The following is a 20475-nucleotide window of genomic DNA, read 5'->3' as shown; positions in this document are numbered from 1 at the left end:
AACTGTGTTGACTCCGCAGGAAAGACACATAAGGTTTAATCTCCCAGTGCCTTGAGCTTCTCATGCTCCTGAGAAGATATAGAACAAACTTGAGACACTCGGGAGAAATGATCTCAGGGTCTGTGTAGGGAGCATGCATACGGGGCAGTGTGTGTGTGTGTGTTTGTGTGTGCACGCTCTAAAAAGCAGCACATAGCATGAGTGAAGAAGGTAGATGAAAGCCAGGCACAGTCTGCCAGCCTCCAGAGTCTCCCAGGGAATAATCTGGAGAAAGCAGAAGAACTGCTAGAAGAGGTGGGAACTCGACACAGCAGAAGACAAAGTCCAGAGCCATCCCAGGACTTTGGCTTGGTTTTCAGGAGCTCCTCACTCTCAAGATGAAGGAACACCAGTTGTAGACTTTGGAAATCTGCCCTCTCTTACAGTGGTGCATATTCTGAAGAGCCAGAAAGATGCCAAGGTCAAGGACCCTCTTAGAATGGAAAGCTCAGAACTCGGCTGTTTGGCTAGAGTGAATGTTGTTTCTAGCTATAGGCAGCTTTAGCTCATGTTGGCTGCAGAAATCACGTTTGTGTGTGGAAATGCCCAAACTCTGCTGTGGAGCGCTGAGAGCACGGGTTTCAGGGGAAACTTCTCTAATGCCTGGTTCCTCTTTTTCCTTTCCTTCCTATTTCTTCCTCTTCCCTGTTCAGGCCACTTTTCACAGTGTTTGCATATCCATGCCAAATGTGTTTGAAGCTTGCAATTCTTTTTTTTTTTTTTTCTGGTTGTGGGGATCGGTTCTCTGTGGCCGAGAGAGTTCCACCCTGTGGTTTTAAATTTTCATGCTGTACTCTCAGAGGTACTTGCCCATTAAGTGTCTCTGCACCTTATCCTGGATGCTGGATTAATCCTTACCGTGTTTATTTCTTGTTTATATAAAATATATTAAGACTGACACAGGTTCTCTGAAGAAGGCAGGTCTCTTCTCAATATGGCATTACCAAATATTTATACTGACGTGAACTTCAAAAATCAACTTGTTTCCTCAGGCATCATCTCAGACTCATCTTCATGTACCATCTCAGACTCGTCTTCAGGTAAACCTTCCTGCACCCCCAGAACAGTAAATCCTCATTTTCTGGTGTTCTAAGCTAATGGTGAAATGAAAGAAGGTGTTTACGAACAAGGCCTGTGGGATGTTGGTGCTGGCTGTCTCAGAGGCTGTGGTGTGAGACAGGAGATAATTCAGCAGGTTCAACTGTCTGTCAAGTAGCTTTGAAAGGCTTTGCCTTGTACTGGGCAAAGAAATGAGTTCAGGATACTGTCTTTAGAGAAAGTCTGAGTTCTACTGCATATTTTTTGATGTATGTAAAACGATACTTTACCTGTGAAAATAATGTTATCTATTACTTTGTTTTCTGTTTACTTAACAGCATGTCATAACTTTCAGATATTGGTATTTGGGGGATAGTTTTATCTTGAAGGGGAGTTTGAGTGTCCCTTTCTCCACCCATACTGGGGACAGGAAGCAGGGCCTCACCCTTGCTGAGTATAAGCTCTGTTGCTAGAGTTACTAGGGTCTATACTATTTCTGAGAGAATTTTATTTAATTTTTAGCTATCGTGTAAGCCAACCATTTGATTCATTTTGGCATTTTATACAGTCATCACTATCCCTTGTGTACATCCCTAACCCTATCCTATCCTCCCTCCTTGCTCTCTTGATCATCCCTTCCCCTTTCTGAAATCTTTCTCTCTTCTGCTTTCATGATACATATCTATTTCTACACACACGCGCACGCGCACACACACACACACACACACACACATGTATATACATATGCACACAGATATAAATGCATACTCACTCACACACCAACACACTCATATACCCCCCACAAATGCATACACACACACAGCAGCATACACACATACATGCATACACACATACATGCACACATACCCACACCCACATAAACAAACACACAAACACACCAGCACACACACATATACACACATGCATATACACATACATGCACACACACACATACACACCACACATCTAAGTTCACCAAGTGTGAAAGCAGCTATGACATTTGCCTCTTCCTCCCCACTACTCTCTTGTTCTTTCTCTCTCTCTTTTATGCCTCTTCCCCCCTCAGTCTCTGTCAACGCAGAAAATGGTTTCTAATCAAGAGACAGATAAAAAGATGACATTAGACCATATCAGAAATATGGGAAGTATGCTTATACAGACTTAGACGGGTTTGCATGCTTCACAGTAATACTAGAGGCAGTTTGGGAGATTATTTCAATATTCAACAAAGTTCTATGTAGCCATAATAAAGAACATTAAAGAAGAAAATATGCTGACGGAAAAATGTTCATGAAAATAACAGAGCAGAAATAAGTGATTGTGCCGGGCTTGGTGGTGCACGCCTTTAATTCCAGCACTAGGGAGGCAGAGGCAGGCGGATTTCTGAGTTTGAGGCCAGCCTGGTCTACAAAGTGAGCTCTAGGACAGCCAGGGCTATACAGAGAAACCCTGTCTCGAAAAAAAAAAAAAAAACAAAAAACAAAAAACCAAAAAACCCAAAAAAATCAAAAACAAAAACCAAGAAAAAAAGAAATAAGTGATTGTGATATATCAGTCATATGGGGAAATATGCACACATGTATGTACACCTTAAAACTCTATAAAAGGGCACACACACACACACACACACACACACACACACACTCGTTTCTCTCAAATACCGATATTAATGAGTTCTTGTCAGTGATAGAAAGTTGTGCTTTCATGTTTATCCAATGGACATCACTGTTTCCTTCCTATACAGTTTTATTTTATTTTATTTTTTACTTATTCACTTCACATCCCACTCATTGTTTGCCTCCTGGTCATCCCCTCCTACAGTCCTTCCCCAATCCCCCACCCCATTTTCTCTGAGTGGATCAGAGCCCCCCAGGATATCTCCTCTCCCCATCTTGACACTTCAAGTCTCTGCAAGGCTAGGTGCTTCCTCTCCCACTAAGGCCAGACACAAGGCAGCCTAGCTAGAAGAATGTATCCCACATACAGGCAACAGCTTTTGGGATAGCCCCCCACTCCAGTTGTTTGGGACCCACATGAAGGTCAAGTGGCACATCTGCTACATATGAGTGGAGAGGCCCAGCCTGTGTATGTTCTTTGGTTGGTGTCCAGACTCCGAGAGCCCCAAAGGTCCAGGTTATCTGACTCTGTTGATCTTCCTGTGGAGTTCTTAGACCCTTTGGAGTCCACAATCCTTCCTCCTATTCTTCTATAAGAGTCCCCAAGCTCCATCCACTGTTTGGCTGAAATATCCAAATAGTTAAAAAAAAAATCTCAGAAATAGTATAGACCCTACTAACTCTAGTAACAGAGCTTGCATTCAGCATGTGTGAGGTTCTGCTTTCTTTCTCCAGTATGGGTGGAGAAAGGGACACTCAAACTCTCCTTCAAGATAAAATTGTCCCCCAAATACAAACTAATTTCTTAAGGTTGCAATATATTGTCAAGTAAATAGAATACCAAGTATACTACAAGAGTCTGTACTGTTAATATATTATGGCAGAAAAGGGAGACGATAAGGAAGAGGAAATGGTAGAATTCATTACTGATTTAATTAGTTTATTTTTTCCTTTAGCTCTCCCAAAGAAGACCACTATTCACAAAAGTAATCCTGGCTTTCCCAGGCTGCTTCTTGCCTTGTGGATATTTTTCCTGATGTTGGCAATCTTGTTCTCTGTCGCTCTGATCAGTAAGTATGCCAACAGAATAAGTAAGCAATGTCTGTCTGGCACAAAGAGAGGCAACCATTAGAAACAGTGGTTTTCCCAAGAAATCTGAAAAAGAAACTTTCTTTGGGAAGACATTTGGGAATTTTTAATTACAGAATGCCTTTCCTGTAAAAATCATTTCTTGTCACTAGAGAATCATATACATGTTTGTTGGTGCCACAAAGTGACATACTGGGGCATCTACATTGGATTCTAGTACTGAGGATGAATCTGTGTCTCCTTGGCAGCATTTAGAAGCCAGACCCATTGGATACACAGATGTTCATCTTTTGGGATGAGTAGGAGATGAGAAGACATGGACCAGGCTATTCCAGGGACAGTGCTCCAGTGGAAATCCTTCTAATTATTTTGTTCCTGCTCCAGACTATGTGAGATCTAAGCTAATTTGACAAATAGAGGATTTTTATATAATGATAGCTTTCTGAATTTATTAGAAAATTTAAAGGCAAGGCCAGGCATGCTGGCATATGCCTTTAATTTAATCCCAACACTCAGGAGGCAGAGGCAGGTAGATCTCTAGTTTCAGGCCAGCCAGGGCTACATGGTGGTTACTTGTCTAAAAATAATAAAAAATTAGTATATTTTTATATATTTTATCTTTCCCTTCAATAATTAGTGATATCCATCTACTGTGTGTTGGACAGTGTGTTGGAGGGTCTAGAGAGAACAATCGCCTTGCTCTTAAAGTGTTTAGAGAGTGGCCAAGAGAAGTGACACCTACAAAATTGTATTGGAAGTATTGCACAGGCAGGGTGTGTGAGCACAGGGGGCTGAGGCAAGGTTGGAGGAGGTGATGTCTAGGCCTGTGTGGGCCAGCAGTGGCCCAGAAGTATAAGATGGGAAAGAGTAAGCTAGCTTGTTTGGAATACACAGTGCCAAGTGAAGAAGGAATGAGGTCATAGGCAGTAGACATAAACAGGACTCAGAATGGGGAAAGGGCTGTGTTAGCACTAAAAAAATGTCTGGGCTGGGCATGGTGTTGCATGCCTATAATCTTAGCACTTGGGAAACTGAGGCAGGAGGTTTGCAAATTCTAGGCCATCCTGGGCTACATAGTATGTTCAAGGCCAGCCTGGCTATGCTGTAAGACCTTGTCTTCAAAACAAAAAAGGGTTTGCATTTTTCCGCTAGACATTCTTTTAAGTATCTTTTGCTTCTTAACAAGCAGCTCTAAAGTTTTATAGATTAAGACTGCTCTTTGTTTGTTTCATGCTTCTGTGGCTTAGGAAGATTATGTTGACATCAGCTAGGAGGCTCCTGAAACCCTTGGAACTCAGCCATTCGCATGCCTGTGGCCAGCCACATGCAACATAGCTTCCAAGGAAGAGACTGTCACCTGGGATTACAAGAGCAATATGGCCACAGTTCTCCCGTTCATCAGGATAGCCCATCTTTGTTCACTGAACATCTTGGAGCACGAGACATAGGATGAGAGTCAGTCATGCCTCTCCGAGTCTCAATTCGGAAGTAGCCAGCATGGATATAGGAATATTAAAAATCATTAGCATTTTTTAATAGTGTGTCACAGTCAGGAGGAACCACGGGTGAATTTTAGGCAGGGAATGGAAACGGTCAAATTAGACCCGCAGAAGTGCATTGTCAAACTGGCATGTAAATGGAATAGAGAAACTAGAGGTCAATAGAAAAGCTAGAAAGCAAACCAACACCCAGCAGAGACTGACCCAAGGATAGTGTCTGTGAAGGATGGTAAAGGAGACAGAGCCTGGGGGGAGTGGGGGCGGGAGAGGCTTGATGAACATCAAGATCTGGGGATGAAGGGACCAGAGAAGTGAAGCCACTCCAACACCTGGACTTGGCAGACTTGGCTGTGATGTGGTCACGCGGGTGGACAAAACCAGGTGAGGATAGCAGATACTGATTTGGATTTTGAATGTGTTGAGTTTATCCTCAACTGTCATGTTTAGTGAGCATGTGAGTGAGGGAGGTTTGCAAATTCCCACCTTCAGGAGGGAAGATCTGAGGGTTTCAAGTCCTTCACATTCAGGCAGCAGGTGAGAGCATGGGAATCATGCCCATCCCTTGGAAAGAGTGTTTAGTGTGAGAAGGAAGGATAGTGACTGGGAAGTGAGGAGTGTTGCATTTCTAGAGAGGTGGATGGAGGGAGAGATTGTGAAAGACAATAAGAAGTGACGGCAAGACAGGCCAGGGCAAACAGCAGTGTCCTGTGAGCTGAGAGGGAAGAAATTGTGGTCAAGTCCAAGAGCAAGGCAGAGAACAGGTGCTCTGAATGTTATTGATAATCTATTTCAATGATTTTTTAAAAATCACTGTCCAGCTTTGTAGCTCAGACTGGATTTTAACTTTGTTGCAAGCCGATCTGCAGCCTACTTGAACCGGGTACACCTGGGAAGCAGACTGGGGCTGAAAAAGACTTAGACGGATACCTAGTTCAAGCTGGCTTGGAGTTGGCAATCCTCCTGTCTCCACCTCCCCCAGCTTTTGGATTATAGGTAGGCACCATCGTGCCAGGATGGTCTCAGTGAAATAGAAGCAAAAGCCAGAATGTGGTGGGTCAAGGAGCACATAGGACACAAAGGGGAAAGAGAAAAGCCCCCAGTTATAAAGGGACAGATCAGTTAGTTAAAAACCAGAACAGAACAAAACAAGACAAAGCATGTTCATTACAAAGCACAGACATGTACATTTCCTTCTTTTTTAATTTTTAAAATATATTTCTATTAATTGAGGATTTCATACAATGTATTCTAATCATATTCATTCATATTCTTTCCCCTAATTCCTCCCACATCCACCCCCAGTTCCCTATCTGCCCAATTTGTGTCTGTGAGTTAGTTTTAAGTTGGAATTAACATGACAGTCTTGATTCACTGACTAAGAGCCAGAAGGCTCATGTCTCCTAGTTCTCTGGATAGGGAGGCAGGAAATTGCGTGAGACTAGTCTGGGTTATACAGCTAGACACTGCCTCAAAGAAACACGTAACAACAACAACAAAAGGTGTGGCTGATGGGAGTAGAGGGAAAGAAATGAGCAACGAGTAAAATTATAACGCTACCAGGAAAAGGAGTATCATTTATTCTTTTTTTTCCCTCCAGTTTTGTTTCGAATGTATTCTGATCTCCTTGAAGAAAAATATACTCTAGAACGACTGAATCACGCAAGATTGCATTGTGTAAAAAACCACTCGTCTGTGGAAGGTAAAACTTAATATGCCTGGAATCCGTTTGTCAAACATTGAGTGTAAGCACCCTACACAAGCATTTCCAGGGCAGCATCCTCAGAAGTGGATTGTTAGCCATTAGACCTAGCAACGCAATATTTTGCAATTCTTATGCATATGAGATTCATCTTTTCTACCCATCATTACTGTACTCAGTCATTGGTGTCTACATGTACCCAAGAACATTTATTTTATATTATAATTTGATACACATCTTGTTGGTCTTTCTCCCCCTTCGACATTTCACTTTCAACACTGTTTCCTTCCTCCTGGGGTTTAAAAAGGCTCTATCCTAGACTCACGATGATAGACTCTTCCCTCAGCCTCCTCTCAGCCTGTGTAACCCCGGATCCTTTCTTTGAAGAGTAGTGTACTACAAGTTTTGACATATCGTATTTTCATTTTTGTTCAGTTCCATTTTATGTTGTGATAAGAGATCCATGCAGCCTCGGCTGGTCTCAAGCTGAAGATGGCATAAACTTTGGATCCTCCTGCCTCCACCTTCCTAGTCCTGTGATTGCACGTGTTCACCATCACATTGGGTTTTATGATGTGCTGTGCATGGAACCCAGAGCTTCTTGCTCACTAGGTGAATGTCCTAACTCAGCTACATCCCCAGCCAAGTTCATATGTTGTAAAAATAGACCTTGATGTTTGAGATATAGTCATTTAGAAGTGTACAGGAGTTCTAAGATTTTTTCTTGTTTTGTCTTATTTACCTACTTATGAATTGTTTTCAGCATGTTGGGAAATGCCCTTTTACACTCTTCCTGTTTTTCTGAGTGGTTTTCTCCGCCCTGGAGTGCCTCATTTCTCTTTGCCCATGTGTCAGTTTACACTTTTTATATCTTGGTCCTGTGTTATCTGCTTTATACACATTTGGGATCATAATATGAGGCTGTGGTTCTTTTATCTGTGTATTTCATTTTTGTTGTTAAGTTGGTATTTTTTTTTTTATTATTCTGTTTGACAATTCATTGATTTCTCTGCCCCCTTCATTCTGCTATCAGTGCCATCTATTGTAAATGGAAAAGGTCATTGCATTTTTTAATACAGATTTTAAAACATTTATTTATGTATTTATATCCCATATGCTTTCCCCTCCAAGTCCCCCCTCCCAGGGCTACTCCTCCCATCCCCCTTCACCTCTGAGAGTGTGACTCCCCCACCCCACCAGTATCCCCCCCACTCTTGTAGATCAAGTCTCTGCATGATTAGGTGCGTCCTCTGCATTTTTCAAGGAAAAAAAATTCCATTTTGATTCTTATTGACATCTGCATCTTTTCTGGCTTTTATTTTTTTTCCCAAGATGTCTGTCTCTTCTTTCTTCTCATTGAAACACTTTAAGTTATTTCTTTTATTTTTTGAGATTACAATTACTTAATTTTCTTCTTTCCTCCCTCCAAGCCCTCCCTGTGCTCTCTCAAATTCATGGCCTCTTTTTTTTATTAATTTGTTGTTACATATGTATCTTGTCTGTCTGTCTGCCTGTCTGTCTGTATATTCCCGAATGCTCCCCTTGAAGTACAACCTGCTCATTATGTATAATGTTAATTGTATGCTGGTTTTCAGGGCTGACCATTTGGTATTAGAGAACCAGTGGGTATACTCTTCCCTGAGGAAGTCTGTTTCACCCACTCTTAGTATTCCTTAGTTGCCTATAATTCTTTGTGTGGGTTGAGTCCTTGGAGACTCCATGCCTCACACCCCAGGTTAACTGGTCTAATGTCGTTCTTGTTCAGCTCATGCGTGGGCAGTCATGCTGGTGAGACTTTACAGGTGTAGTTCTGACATTTCTAGGAGACACAATCCCATAGTAAATTCCCTGTTCCTCTCAGCCTTACACTCTTTCCACCTCTCTTATCCAAAGGATCCCTGAGCCTTAGGTGCTGGGATTGTTTTCTAGGTGTTTTCTTGGAAATGGGCTCCATAACTCTGCATTTTGATTGGTTGTGGTTTTCTGTAATGATCTGTTTGTGTTGCTTAGGGAAGTTTCCTTGATGAGGAGTGAGGACTACACTTATATGTGGGATAAGGATAAATATTTAGACTGAAGTTAGGGATTATGCTGGTTTAACAAGGTGTTAGTTGTAGGATCTTCTCCAAGATCTGTGACTTTACTAACTCTGGATAGTTAGCTAGATTTCTAGTACCAGACATGATTTCCCTCTTGTTGAGTGGATCTTAAGTCCAATTAGAGAGGTGTTGTTTACCACTAAGGTATTCATGCCACGATTGCACCCTGCAGGTTATCATGCTCACTGAAGCACTTTTATCATGAGTGCTTTAAAGCTTGTTCAGAAAATTCTAATATTATTGTTATCTTTCTGCTTTAATAAATATTCTTTGATCAAAGTCCCCTATTATCCTCTTTTAATTCCCTGTGCTTTCCTACCAAGATCCTTCTTTGTTTCAAATTACCTCTCCTCTTCTTCCTCTCACTTTCCTGTCTTTCTTTCTGTGAGTCACACCAGCATGGTGGGGTGGGGTGGTTAATTACTTGATAAGGGCAATGTATCAGTGTGTACCCCACTGAAGAAAAACATGACTTCCTCATTCTGCAACCTTAAACTGCTGAGCTCTAGAGAGAGTAGGTGATTTGCTCAGTCTTGTGTGGTTCACCACCACTGAAAGTTTCTAATGTGCAGCAGTCATGTGGTGTCCAGAAGTCAACACTCCTTCCCATCCTCTGGCCCTTACATTCTTTCCGCTCCCTCTTCCATGATGTTCCCAGAGTCTTGGAGGGGTGTTTATCTTGAGGGGTGTTTATCTTGCAGGTGTGTTTATCTTGAAGGGGTGTTTATCTTGGAGGGGTGTTTATCTTGGAGGGGTGTTTATCTTGAAGGGGTGTTTATCTTGGAGGGGTGTTTATCTTGGAGGGGTGTTTATCTTGCTTCTTGCTATCTATTACTCTTTTTTTTTTTTTTGGTTTTTCGAGACAGGGTTTCTCTGTATAGCCCTGGCTGTCCTGGAACTCACTTTGTAGACCAGGCTGGCCTCGAACTCAGAAATCCACCTGCCTCTGCCTCCCGAGTGCTGGGATTAAAGGCGTGCGCCACCACGCCCGGCTCTCTATTACTCTTTCTTTTCTTTTCTTTTTTTTTTAAGTTTGAAAACCTTCTGGTTCTTGACATGATGAGTTACTTTCTTCCTAGTCCTTGGTATTATTTTTGTGTTATGCTTATTTAAATACTGTGCTTTGTCTTTACATCTCCTTCTTCCAATAAAGACAAAGTCTGGAGCTGTTGTCCAAAGAATTGGAATCCATTTGATTCCCACTGCTACTTCACTTCCCGTGACACTGCATCCTGGAGTAAGAGTGAGGAGAAGTGCTCCCTCAGGGGTGCTCATCTGCTGGTGATCCAGAGCCAGGAAGAGCAGGTGCATCCTGGGAGAGACGGGGACCTGGGCCTGGCATGCTGTCTGCCTGTTTCTATTAAGAGGAAGTTGATATGTGTGTGTGTGTGTGTGTGTGTGTGTGTGTGTGTGTGCTGTGGCAGAAAGCTTTCTATCAGATAGGCAGGAATGGTTGCTTTAACATTTGCCTTCTACATCTTGGTCCCACTTCAATGGATCTAAACAACCCTACAAGACTGTGCCATCATAAGGGTTCAACTCACGAGGGTTAAAGGATAACATGTTCTGCCTGAAATGCCAGTTTGTGATTTTGATATGCTAATGTTTCACATTAACTGCACACCAGAGAGGCCTGCGAAGCTGAATAGGAAATAAAGTTGAATTCTGAAAAGCCAGTCAGGAATGAGATTAAAGAATCTTTAAAGCTGAGGAAAGAAAACGATGACATCTGTAGATTTTCTCCCAGGTACAGCTTTGAGGAATGCCAACTCTTAGTGAAGGAAGGAAGCATCACTCAGCTAGCAGTTCTTTAGGATGGAGGATAGAGATTGCTTTCATATGTAATGTGAGTGGGCTCCTCAAGGGACAGATTTTACATACTGTCATTTTCTTCTTATATTTGTGCAGTCATAAAGAACTCAGATGAAATATTACCCTGTACCTGTATTCATTATATATTAATATAGATTTAAAGAACATGTTTAAAAACACTGGCATGCTAGCAACTCTGATTTGCTCATTCTATTTTGTAAATCTGTGTCAATGACCATGCTATCCTCACACATTTCTATACCTGAAAGAAGTAAAGAATTAAATAAAGTATTTTATTGTTTGATATATAGATGTATAAAATATTTGATCAAGCCCTCCCACTCCCTTCCTTTCCAACTTGTCCCCTATTCCCCAACCTCTACTCCCCCCTTTAAGAACACACTATGTTCTTAAAAATTATTTTAAATCCATTGAGTCCTTTTGCTGTTGCCACTATGTACATAATTGTAAGGCCATCTTTGGGAACATGGATGGAATATCAGGGAGCTGCATCCTTGAAGCTGACTGTCCCTCTCTCAGTAAGCCTTCAATTTCCAATAGCTCAACAAGCAAGCAAGCAAGCAAGCAAGCAAGCAAGCAAGCAAGCAAGCAAGCAAGCAAGCAAGCAAGCAATCTCGGAACTAACCAACCTACTCAATCCAAGCTGAGTTCTCTTTCTTTTTTTCCCTTTAGGATTTCATTACCAACACTCTGAACCCTCGTGCTGCATATTATGTGGGGCTGTCAGATCCAAAGGGCCATGGACAATGGCAGTGGGTTGATCAGACACCATACGATCAAAATGCCACGTAAGTCTAGAGCTGAGGAATCCTGTGTCATGCAGGGAATTTAATGTGTTGGATTATAGGACTGAACTAGCTTACTCTTGTTTTAGTTGCTTTGTACTAGGCTCAATAATTTTATTTTTGTTTTATGTAAGTAAATAAGTATGTATGTATGTATGCATGTATTATTTTGTAGCCCTGGCTGCCCTGGATCTCACTCTGTAGACCAGGCTGGCCTCAAACTCAGAGATCCTCCTACCTCTGCCTCCCAAGAGCTGGAATCAAGGATGCACACCACCATGGCCTGGATTGTTAATGTGTTTAATCACATATTGTGAGGAAGACATTACCATTTTCTCTTTTAGAGATGAGGACATTGAGTTTGAAGAATCTCAGTAATTGATTCAGGTTTATTTCTACCAAGGCCCTCAGATCTAGGTAATTTTTCTGTTACCTAGATCTGTTTATATCTTGATTAAAAAAATTCTTGCTACAATCATAGTTGATTATTAAAAGGTGATATTTCTCAAATTCAAAGCATCCTAGTTCTGATAGGCTTATTTATGTTTAATGTATATATATATTTAAAACTTACTTTTTAGTGCATTATTATCTTGGTTTTTCTATCTAGAGAATGAAATATATGGTGATGGTAACTGTATTTTTTTTTTGGTTTTTCCAGACAGGGTTTCTCTGTGTAGCCCTGGCTGTCCTGGAACTCACTCTGTAGACCAGGCTGGCCTCGAACTCAGAAATCCGCCTGCTTCTGCCTCCCGAGTGCTGGGATTAAAGGCGTGCGCCACCAACGCCCCGCCCCAAATCTTAAGATAGGGTACTGAGAATATCAGAAATTCAATTACTTGCTCAAGGTATATAAGTAGGAGATCTGTATATTGTAATTAGTACCTTATGTTCTAAATCATTCCACTTAAAAGGGCAGAAGCACAGAGACTAAGGCAGCATGCACGGGAACTGCATAAGCTTAAACTAGACAAAATCCCAGCACGGAGGAGGGGAAGTAGACACAAAGCCGCACCCTAACCAAGAAGCTACTCCCAACTGATAGCTTCTGGGAGAAGGAAAATCAGTTTTCTCCAATAGAGTGTTACTGGGTGTATCAACCATACTCCAGGGCCGGTCCCAAGCTTAGGAATAAAATAGACCCCCCCCATTTTTTTTTTTTTTTAAAGAATGAGAAAGAAGTTGGGTGAGTAGAGAGTTTGAGGAGGATCTGGAAGAAGTTGAGAACGTGGAAGAATATGATCAAAATATATTGTATTATATTTTCAAATAGTAAATAAAAATGTTATTTTTTTTAAAAAATCAAATAATTGGCTCATGATACCAATGTGAAATATTTTCATTGGATAAGAAATTCTTAGACGGGATGTAGGGATGATCAAATAGAGGTGAGACTTTGAGATGCTTGCTGGTGAATATGTAATACAATAAGGTGTGATAATTGTCTGCTGTGGCCTCAATTTTCAAGGGAAATGCTGGAGATTCAAGTGGAGGAGAAACTGCATGAGTAGTGGAGGAGGAGTGACTAGGACATAAGTGACCTTGATTTCTACAAGTCCACTCCCGGCTTTCAGTCTGCTAATTAGTGCCTCTATCCCTTTTCTTTTTTTTTAATTTTTAATATTTTTATTACATATTTTCCTCAGTTACATTTCCAATGCTATCCCAAAAGTCCCCCATAGCGCCCCCCACTTCCCTACCCACCCATTCCCATTCTTTTGGCCCTGGCATTCCCCTATATTGGGGCATATAAAGTTTGCAAGTCCAATGGGCCTCTCTTTCCAGTGATGGCCGACTAGGCCATCTTTCGATACATATGCAGCTAGAGACAAGAGCTCCGGGGTTCTGGTTAGTACATCATGTTGTTCCAACAATAGGGTTGCAGATCCCTTTAGCTCCTTGGGTACTTTCTCTAGCTTCTCCATTGGGAGCCCTGTGATACATCCAATAGCTGACTGTGAACATCCACTCCTGTGTTTGCTAGGCCCCAGCATCGTCTCACAAGAGACAGCTATATTTGGGTCCTTTCAGCAAAATCTTGCTAGTGTATGCAATGGTGTCAGCGTTTAGAAGCTGCTTATGGGATGGATCCCTGGATACGGCAGTCTCTAAATGGTCCATCCTTTCATCACAGCTACGAACTTTGTCTCTGTAACTCCTTCCCAGGGTGTTTTGTTCCCAATTCTAAGAAGGGGCACAGTGTCCACACTTTGGTCTTCATTCTTCTTGAGTTTCATGCGTTTAGCAAATTGTATCTTATATCTTGGGTATCCTAAGTTTTGGGCTAATATCCACTTATCAGTGAATACATATTGTGTGAGTTCTTTTGTGATTGTGTTACTTCACTCAAGATGATGCCCTCGAGGTCCATCCATTTGGCTAGGAATTTCATAAATTCATTCTTTTTAATCGCTGAGTAGTACTCCATTGTGTAAATGTACCATAATTTCTGTATCCATTCCTCTGTTGAGGGACATCTGGGTTCTTTCCAGCTTCTGGCTATTATAAATAGGGCTGCTATGAACATAGTGGAGCATGTGTCCTTTTTACCGGTTGGGACATCTTCTGGATATATGCCCAGGAGAGGTATTGCTGGATCCTCCGGTAGTACTATGTCCAATTTTCTAAGCAACCGCCAGACTGATTTCCAGAGTGGTTGTACAAGCTTGCAATCCCACCAACAATGGAGGAGTGTTCCTCTTTCTCCACATCCTCGCCAGCATCTGCTGTCACCTGAATTTTTGATCTTAGCCATTCTGACTGGTGTGAGGTGGAATCTCAGGGTTGTTTTGATTTGCATTTCCCTGATGATTAAGGATGTTGAACATTTTTTCAGGTGCTTCTCTGCTATTCGGTATTCCTCAGGTGAGAATTCTTTGTTCAGTTCTGAGCCCCATTTTTTAATGGGGTTATTTGACTTTCTGGAGTCCACCTTCTTGAGTTCTTTATATATATTGGATATTAGTCCCTTATCTGATTTAGGATAGGTGAAGATCCTTTCCCAATCTGTTAGTGTTTTTTTTGTCTTATTGATGGTGTCTTTAGCCTTGCAGAAGCTTTGCAGTTTCATGAGGTCCCACTTGTCAATTCTCGATCTTACAGCACAAGCCATTACTGTTCTATTCAAGAATTTTTCCCCTGTGCCCATATCTTCAAGGCTTTTCCCCACTTTCTCCTCTATAAGTTTCAGTGTCTCTGGTTTTATGTGAAGTTCCTTGATCCACTTAGACTTGACCTTAGTACAAGGAGATAGGAATGGATCGATTCGCATTCTTCTACATGTTAACAACCAGTTGTGCCAGCACCATTTGTTGAAAATGCTGTCTTTCTTCCACTGGATGTTTTTAGCTCCCTTGTGGAAGATCAAGTGACCGTAGGTGTGTGGGTTCATTTCTGGGTCTTCAATTCTATTCCATTGGTCTATTTGTCTGTCACTATACCAGTACCATGCAGTTTTTATCACAATTGCTCTGTAGTAAAGCTTTAGGTCCGGCATGGTGATTCCACCAGAGGTTCTTTTATTCTTGAGAAGAGTTTTTGCTATCCTAGGTTTTTTGTTATTCCAGATGAATTAGCAGATTGCACTTTCTAATTCGTTGAAGAATTGATTTGGAATTTTGATGGGGATTGCATTGAATCTGTAGATTGCTTTTGGCAAGATAGCCATTTTTACAATGTTGATCCTGCCAATCCATGAGCATGGGAGATCTTTCCATCTTCTGAGATCTTCTATAATTTCTTTCTTCAGAGAATTGAAGTTTTTATTATACAGATCTTTCACTTCCTTAGTTAGAGTCACGCCAAGATATTTTATATTATTTGTGACTATTGATAAGGGTGTTGTTTCCCTAATTTCTTTCTCAGCCTGTTTATTCTGTGTGTAGAGAAAGGCCATTGATTTGTTTGAGTTAATTTTATATCCAGCTACTTCACCGAAGCTGTTTATCAGGCTTAGGAGTTCTCTGGTGGAATTTTTAGGGTCACTTATATATACTATCATATCATCTGCAAAAAGTGATATTTTGACTTCATCTTTTCCAATTTGTATCCCTTTGATCTCCTTTTGTTGTCGAATTGCTCTAGCTAGGACTTCAAGTACAATGTTGAATAGGTATGGAGAAAGTGGACAGCCTTGTCTAGTCCCTGATTTTAGAGGGATTGCTTCAAGCTTCTCACCATTTACTTTGAGGTTGGCTACTGGTTTACTGTAGATTGCTTTTATCATGTTTAGGTATGGGCCTTGAATTCCTGATCTTTCCAAGACTTTTATCATGAATGGGTGTTGGATCTTGTCAAATGCTTTTTCCGCATCTAACGAGATGACCATGTGGCTTTTGTCTTTGAGTTTGTTTATATACTGGATTACGTTGATGGATTTCCGTATATTGAACCATCCCTGCATCCCTGGGATGAAACCTACTTGGTCAGGATGGATGATTGTTTTGATGTGTTCTTGGATTCGGTTAGCAAGAACTTTATTGAGGATTTTTCATCAATATTCATAAGGGATATTGGTCTGAAGTTTTCTATCTTTGTTGGGTCTTTTTGTGGTTTAGGTATCAGAGTAATTGTGGCTTCATAGAATGAGTTGGGTAGAGTACCTTCTGTTTCTATTTTGTGGAATAGTTTGTGAAGAACTGGGATTAGATCTTCTTTGAAGGTCTGATAGAACTCTGCACTAAACCCATCTGGTCCTGGGCTTTTTTTAGTTGGGAGACTATTAATGACTGCTTCTATTTCTTTGGGGGATATAGGGCTGTTTAGATCATTAACCTGATCTTGATTCAACTTTGGTACCTGGTATCTGTCTAGGAACTTCTCCATTTCATCCAGGTTCTCCAGTTTTGCTGAGTATAGCCTTTGGTAGAAGGATCTGATGGTGTTTTGGATGTCTTCAGAATCTGTTGTTATGTCTCCTTTTTCATTTCTGATTTTGTTAATTAGGATGCTTTCCCTGTGCCCTCTAGTGAGTCTGGCTAAGGGTTTATCTATCTTGTTGATTTTCTCAAAGAACCAGCTCCTTGATTGGTTGATTCTTTGAATAGTTCTTCTTGTTTCCACTTGGTTGATTTCGCCCCTGAGTTTGATTATTTCCTGCCGTCTACTCCTCTTGGGTGAATTTGCTTCCTTTTGTTCTAGTGCTTTTAGGTATGTTGTCAAGCAGCTAATGTGTGCTCTCTCTAGTTTCCTTTTGGAGGCACTCAGAGCTATGAGTTTTCCTCCTAGAAATGCTTTCATTGCGTCCCATAAGTTTGGGTATGTTGTGGCTTCATTTTCATTGAACTCTAAAAAGTCCTTAATTTCTTTCTTTATTCCTTCCTTGACCAAGGTATCATTGAGAAGAGTGTTGTTCAGTTTCCACGTGAAGGTTGGCTTTCTATTATTTATTTTGTTATTGAAGATCAGCCTTAGTCCATGGTGATCTGATAGGATGCATGGGACAATTTCAATATTTTTGTATCTGTTGAGGCCTGTTTTGTGACCAATTATGTGGTCAATTTTGGAGAAGGTACCATGAGGTGCTGAGAAGAAGGTATATCCTTTTGTTTTAGGATAGAATGTTCTGTAGATATCTGCCAGATCCATTTGATTCATAACTTCTGTTAGTTTCACTGTGTCCCTGTGTAGTTTCTGTTTCCACGATCTGTCCATTGGTGAAAGTGGTGTGTTGAAGTCTCCCACTATTATTGTATGAGGTGCAATGTGTGCTTTGAGATTTACTAAAGTTTCTTTAATGAATGTGGCTGCCTTTGTATTTGGAGCATAGATATTCAGGATTGATAGTTCCTCTTGGAGGATTTTACCTTTGATGAGTATGAAGTGTCCCTCCCTGTCTTTTTTAATGACTTTGGGTTTGAAGTCAATCTTATCAGATATTAGAATGGCTACTCCAGCTTGTTTCTTCCTACCATTTGCTTGGAAAATTGTTTTCCAGCCTTTCATTCTGAGGTAGTTTCTATCTTTTTCTCTGAGATGAGTTTCCTGTAAGCAGCAAAATGTTGGGTCTTGTTTGTGTAGCCAGTTTGTTAGTCTATGTCTTTTTATCGGGGAGTTGAGTTCATTGATATTAAGAGATATTAAGGAAAAGTAATTGTTGTTTCCTGTTATTTTTGTTGTTAAAGTTGGCATTTTGTTCTTGTGGCTGTCTTCTTTTAGGTTTGTTGAGGGATTACCTTCTTGTTGTTTCTAGGGCGTGGTTCCTGTCCTTATATTGGTTTTTTTCTGTTATTATCCTTTGAAGGGCTGGATTCGTGGAGAGATAATGTGTGAATTTGGTTTTGTCGTGGAATACTTTGGTTTCTCCATCTATGTTAATTGAGAGTTTGGCTGGGTATAGTAGCCTGGGCTGGAGTTTGTGTTCTTTTAGTGTCTGTATAACATCCGTCCAGGATCTTCTGGCTTTCATAGTCTCTGGTGAGAAATCTGGTGTAATTCTGATAGGCTTGCCTTTATATGTTACTTGGCCTTTTTCTCTTACTGCTTTTAGTATTCTATCTTTATTTAGAGCATTTGTTGTTCTGATTATTATGTGTCGGGAGGTATTTCTTTTCTGGTCCAGTCTATTTGGAGTTCTGTAGGCTTCTTGTATGTTTATGGGCATCTCTTTCTTTAGATTTGGGAAGTTTTCTTCTATAATTTTGTTGAAGATGTTTGCTGGTCCTTTGAGTTGAAAATCTTCATTCTCATCCACTCCTATTATCCGTAGGTTTGGTCTATTCATTGTGTCCTGTATTTCTTGGATGTTTTGAGTTAGGATCTTTTTGCATTTTACATTTTCCTTGATTGTTGTGCCGATGTTCTCTATGGAATCTTCTGCACCTGAGATTCTCTCTTCCATCTCTTGTATTCTGTTGCTGATGCTCGTATCTATGGTTCCAGATTTCTTTCCTAGGGTTTCTATCTCCAGTGCTGCCTCATTTTGGGTTTTCTTTATTGTGTCTACTTCCCTTTTTAGGTCTAGTATGGTTTTGTTCATTTCCATCATCTGTTTGGATGTGTTTTCCTGTTTTTCTGTAAGGACTTCTACCTGTTTGATTATGTTATCCTGTTTTTCTTTAAGGATTTGTAACTCTTTAGCAGTGTTCTCCTGCAATTCTTTAAGGGATTTTTGTGCTTCCTCTTTACTGTCTTCTACCTGTTTACCAGTGTTCCTTTGTATTTCTTTAAGTGTGTTATTAAAGTCCTTCTTGAAGTCCTCTACCATCATCATGAGATATGCTTTTAGATCCGTGTCTAGCTTTTCCGGTGTGTTGGGGTGCCCTGGACTGGGCGAAGTGGGAGTGCTGGGTTCTGATGATGGTGAGTGGTCTTGGTTTCTGTTAGTAAGATCATTACGTTTACCTTTCGCCATCTGGTAATCTCTGGGGTTAGTTGTTGTCGTTGTCACTGTTTAAAGATTGGAGCAGAAGCTGTGTTCCACTCACCAGCAGTCTCAAAATCCTGTGGCGGGGGTCGTGGTTAGTTGGAGGGTGTCAGCTGACCATGCGCTCTAGCTACCCTGGTGCTGGTCCGGCTGGAAGAGCTCTATCCCTTTTCAAAGCATCACTGTGAGAATCACTTTCATCTTTTTCTCTTTCAGATCCTGGCACTCTGATGAACCCAGTGGCAACACAGAATTTTGTGTTGTGCTAAGTTATCATCCAAACATTAAAGGATGGGGCTGGAGTGTCGCCCCTTGTGATGGCGATCATAGGTTGATTTGTGAGATGAGGCAGCTCTACTTATGAATGAAGCATTCTCTACAGACTCATGATGTGGTTGGAATGGAAGCTGTAATTATAGAGACAGCTAGGAAGTTCTTCATTTGATCCTCTTAGGAATCAAACAGGGACTTGGAATTGTATCAGAAAGCCAGATTCTTAGATTTCTCTTCTCTCCTCTCCTCCCCTCCCTCCCTCCATCTTTTCCCCTTGCCTTCCTCTCTCCCCCACCCCCACCCCGTTTCTTTGGAGACAGGGTTTCACTATGTACCTCTGGCTGTCCTAGAACTCACTATATAGACGAGCCTGACCTCAAACTCACAGAGATCCTCTTGCCTTTGTTTTCCTGAGTGCTGGAATTAAGGACATGCACCACCACCACCAGTCAGCTTCTTAGTAAATTATGTGTAAGAGATGTCTGCAGAATTTTAGGTAGGTAGGGAACTGGTCCTTCCATTTATGAGAGCATCAGCTCACCTTTGTACACATTCATTCATTTCCTCATTCATAAAGAAAGTCTTTTCTCCACACCAGATGCTATGCTAGGGACCCCTTAGTGCACACACAGAAAGCTCATGCATCTCTCTCCTAACGCCTGTCTGTCTGCAGAGGTTTTAAGTCACTGATTGGATGACGTGGTTCTGCCCTCCATCTGCTGTTTGTCTTCTCTCTTTGGTTTTGCTGATGTAGAACCAACAAATAAACATTTGTGCCCGATGTGGTGATCTGATGTGTGTGTATACTAGGAAATGATTATAGGTTACTTACACAGTAACTGAAGACAGTGGCCATTTACTTGTGTTTGTGTATTTAAGAGCGCTTAAGGTGTTCCTAAACAAATTCATACACACACTATAATATCATTGACTGTTGTTGTGAGACCCCGACTTAGAGCGTTTCTCCCTGGAAGGTAAAGCCCCTAGATGTTCCCCAAGCTTGTTTTCCCTGATCTTTAAAAATACAGCTAGAAAGAAGCTCTTTGTTCTCTATAGCCAGCAAAAGACCTTTTTGTTTCTATACTGTACAACCGGAGATGCCTGCCTTCCTGTGCCAAGGACATGGAGATAGACGCCTGAGA

General features: G+C 41.1%; 1 protein-coding gene across 1 annotated transcript; it reads left to right on the top strand.

Annotated features, from left to right (window-relative positions):
* The first annotated feature begins 891 nt into the window (after positions 1-891).
* On the top strand, positions 892-19803 carry LOC147003828 (C-type lectin domain family 4 member A-like). Its single transcript, XM_085839599.1, has 6 exons — positions 892-1079; positions 3650-3763; positions 6879-6980; positions 10233-10384; positions 11585-11700; positions 19277-19803. The coding sequence occupies exons 1-6, from the start codon at positions 974-976 to the stop codon at positions 19422-19424; spliced, it is 738 nt and encodes a 245-aa protein (XP_085695725.1). The 5' UTR covers positions 892-973; the 3' UTR covers positions 19425-19803.
* The last annotated feature ends 672 nt before the right edge of the window (positions 19804-20475 follow it).

The sequence above is a fragment of the Mus caroli genome, unplaced genomic scaffold (assembly GCF_978045245.1).
Source record: "Mus caroli unplaced genomic scaffold, Mus_caroli_1 scaffold_7, whole genome shotgun sequence".
Lineage (NCBI taxonomy): Eukaryota > Metazoa > Chordata > Mammalia > Rodentia > Muridae > Mus > Mus caroli.
This window is presented reverse-complemented; position numbering and strand designations above follow the sequence as displayed.

Bases quoted from the DNA above. Each gene is read 5' to 3' on its own strand.
- LOC147003828 (XM_085839599.1), top strand. From the start codon at position 974: ATGGCATTACCAAATATTTATACTGACGTGAACTTCAAAAATCAACTT. The intron at 3,764-6,878 runs GTAAGTATGCCA...TTTTCCCTCCAG, and splicing joins GTTCTCTGTCGCTCTGATCA to TTTTGTTTCGAATGTATTCT. The intron at 10,385-11,584 runs GTGCATCCTGGG...TTTTCCCTTTAG, and splicing joins TCCAGAGCCAGGAAGAGCAG to GATTTCATTACCAACACTCT.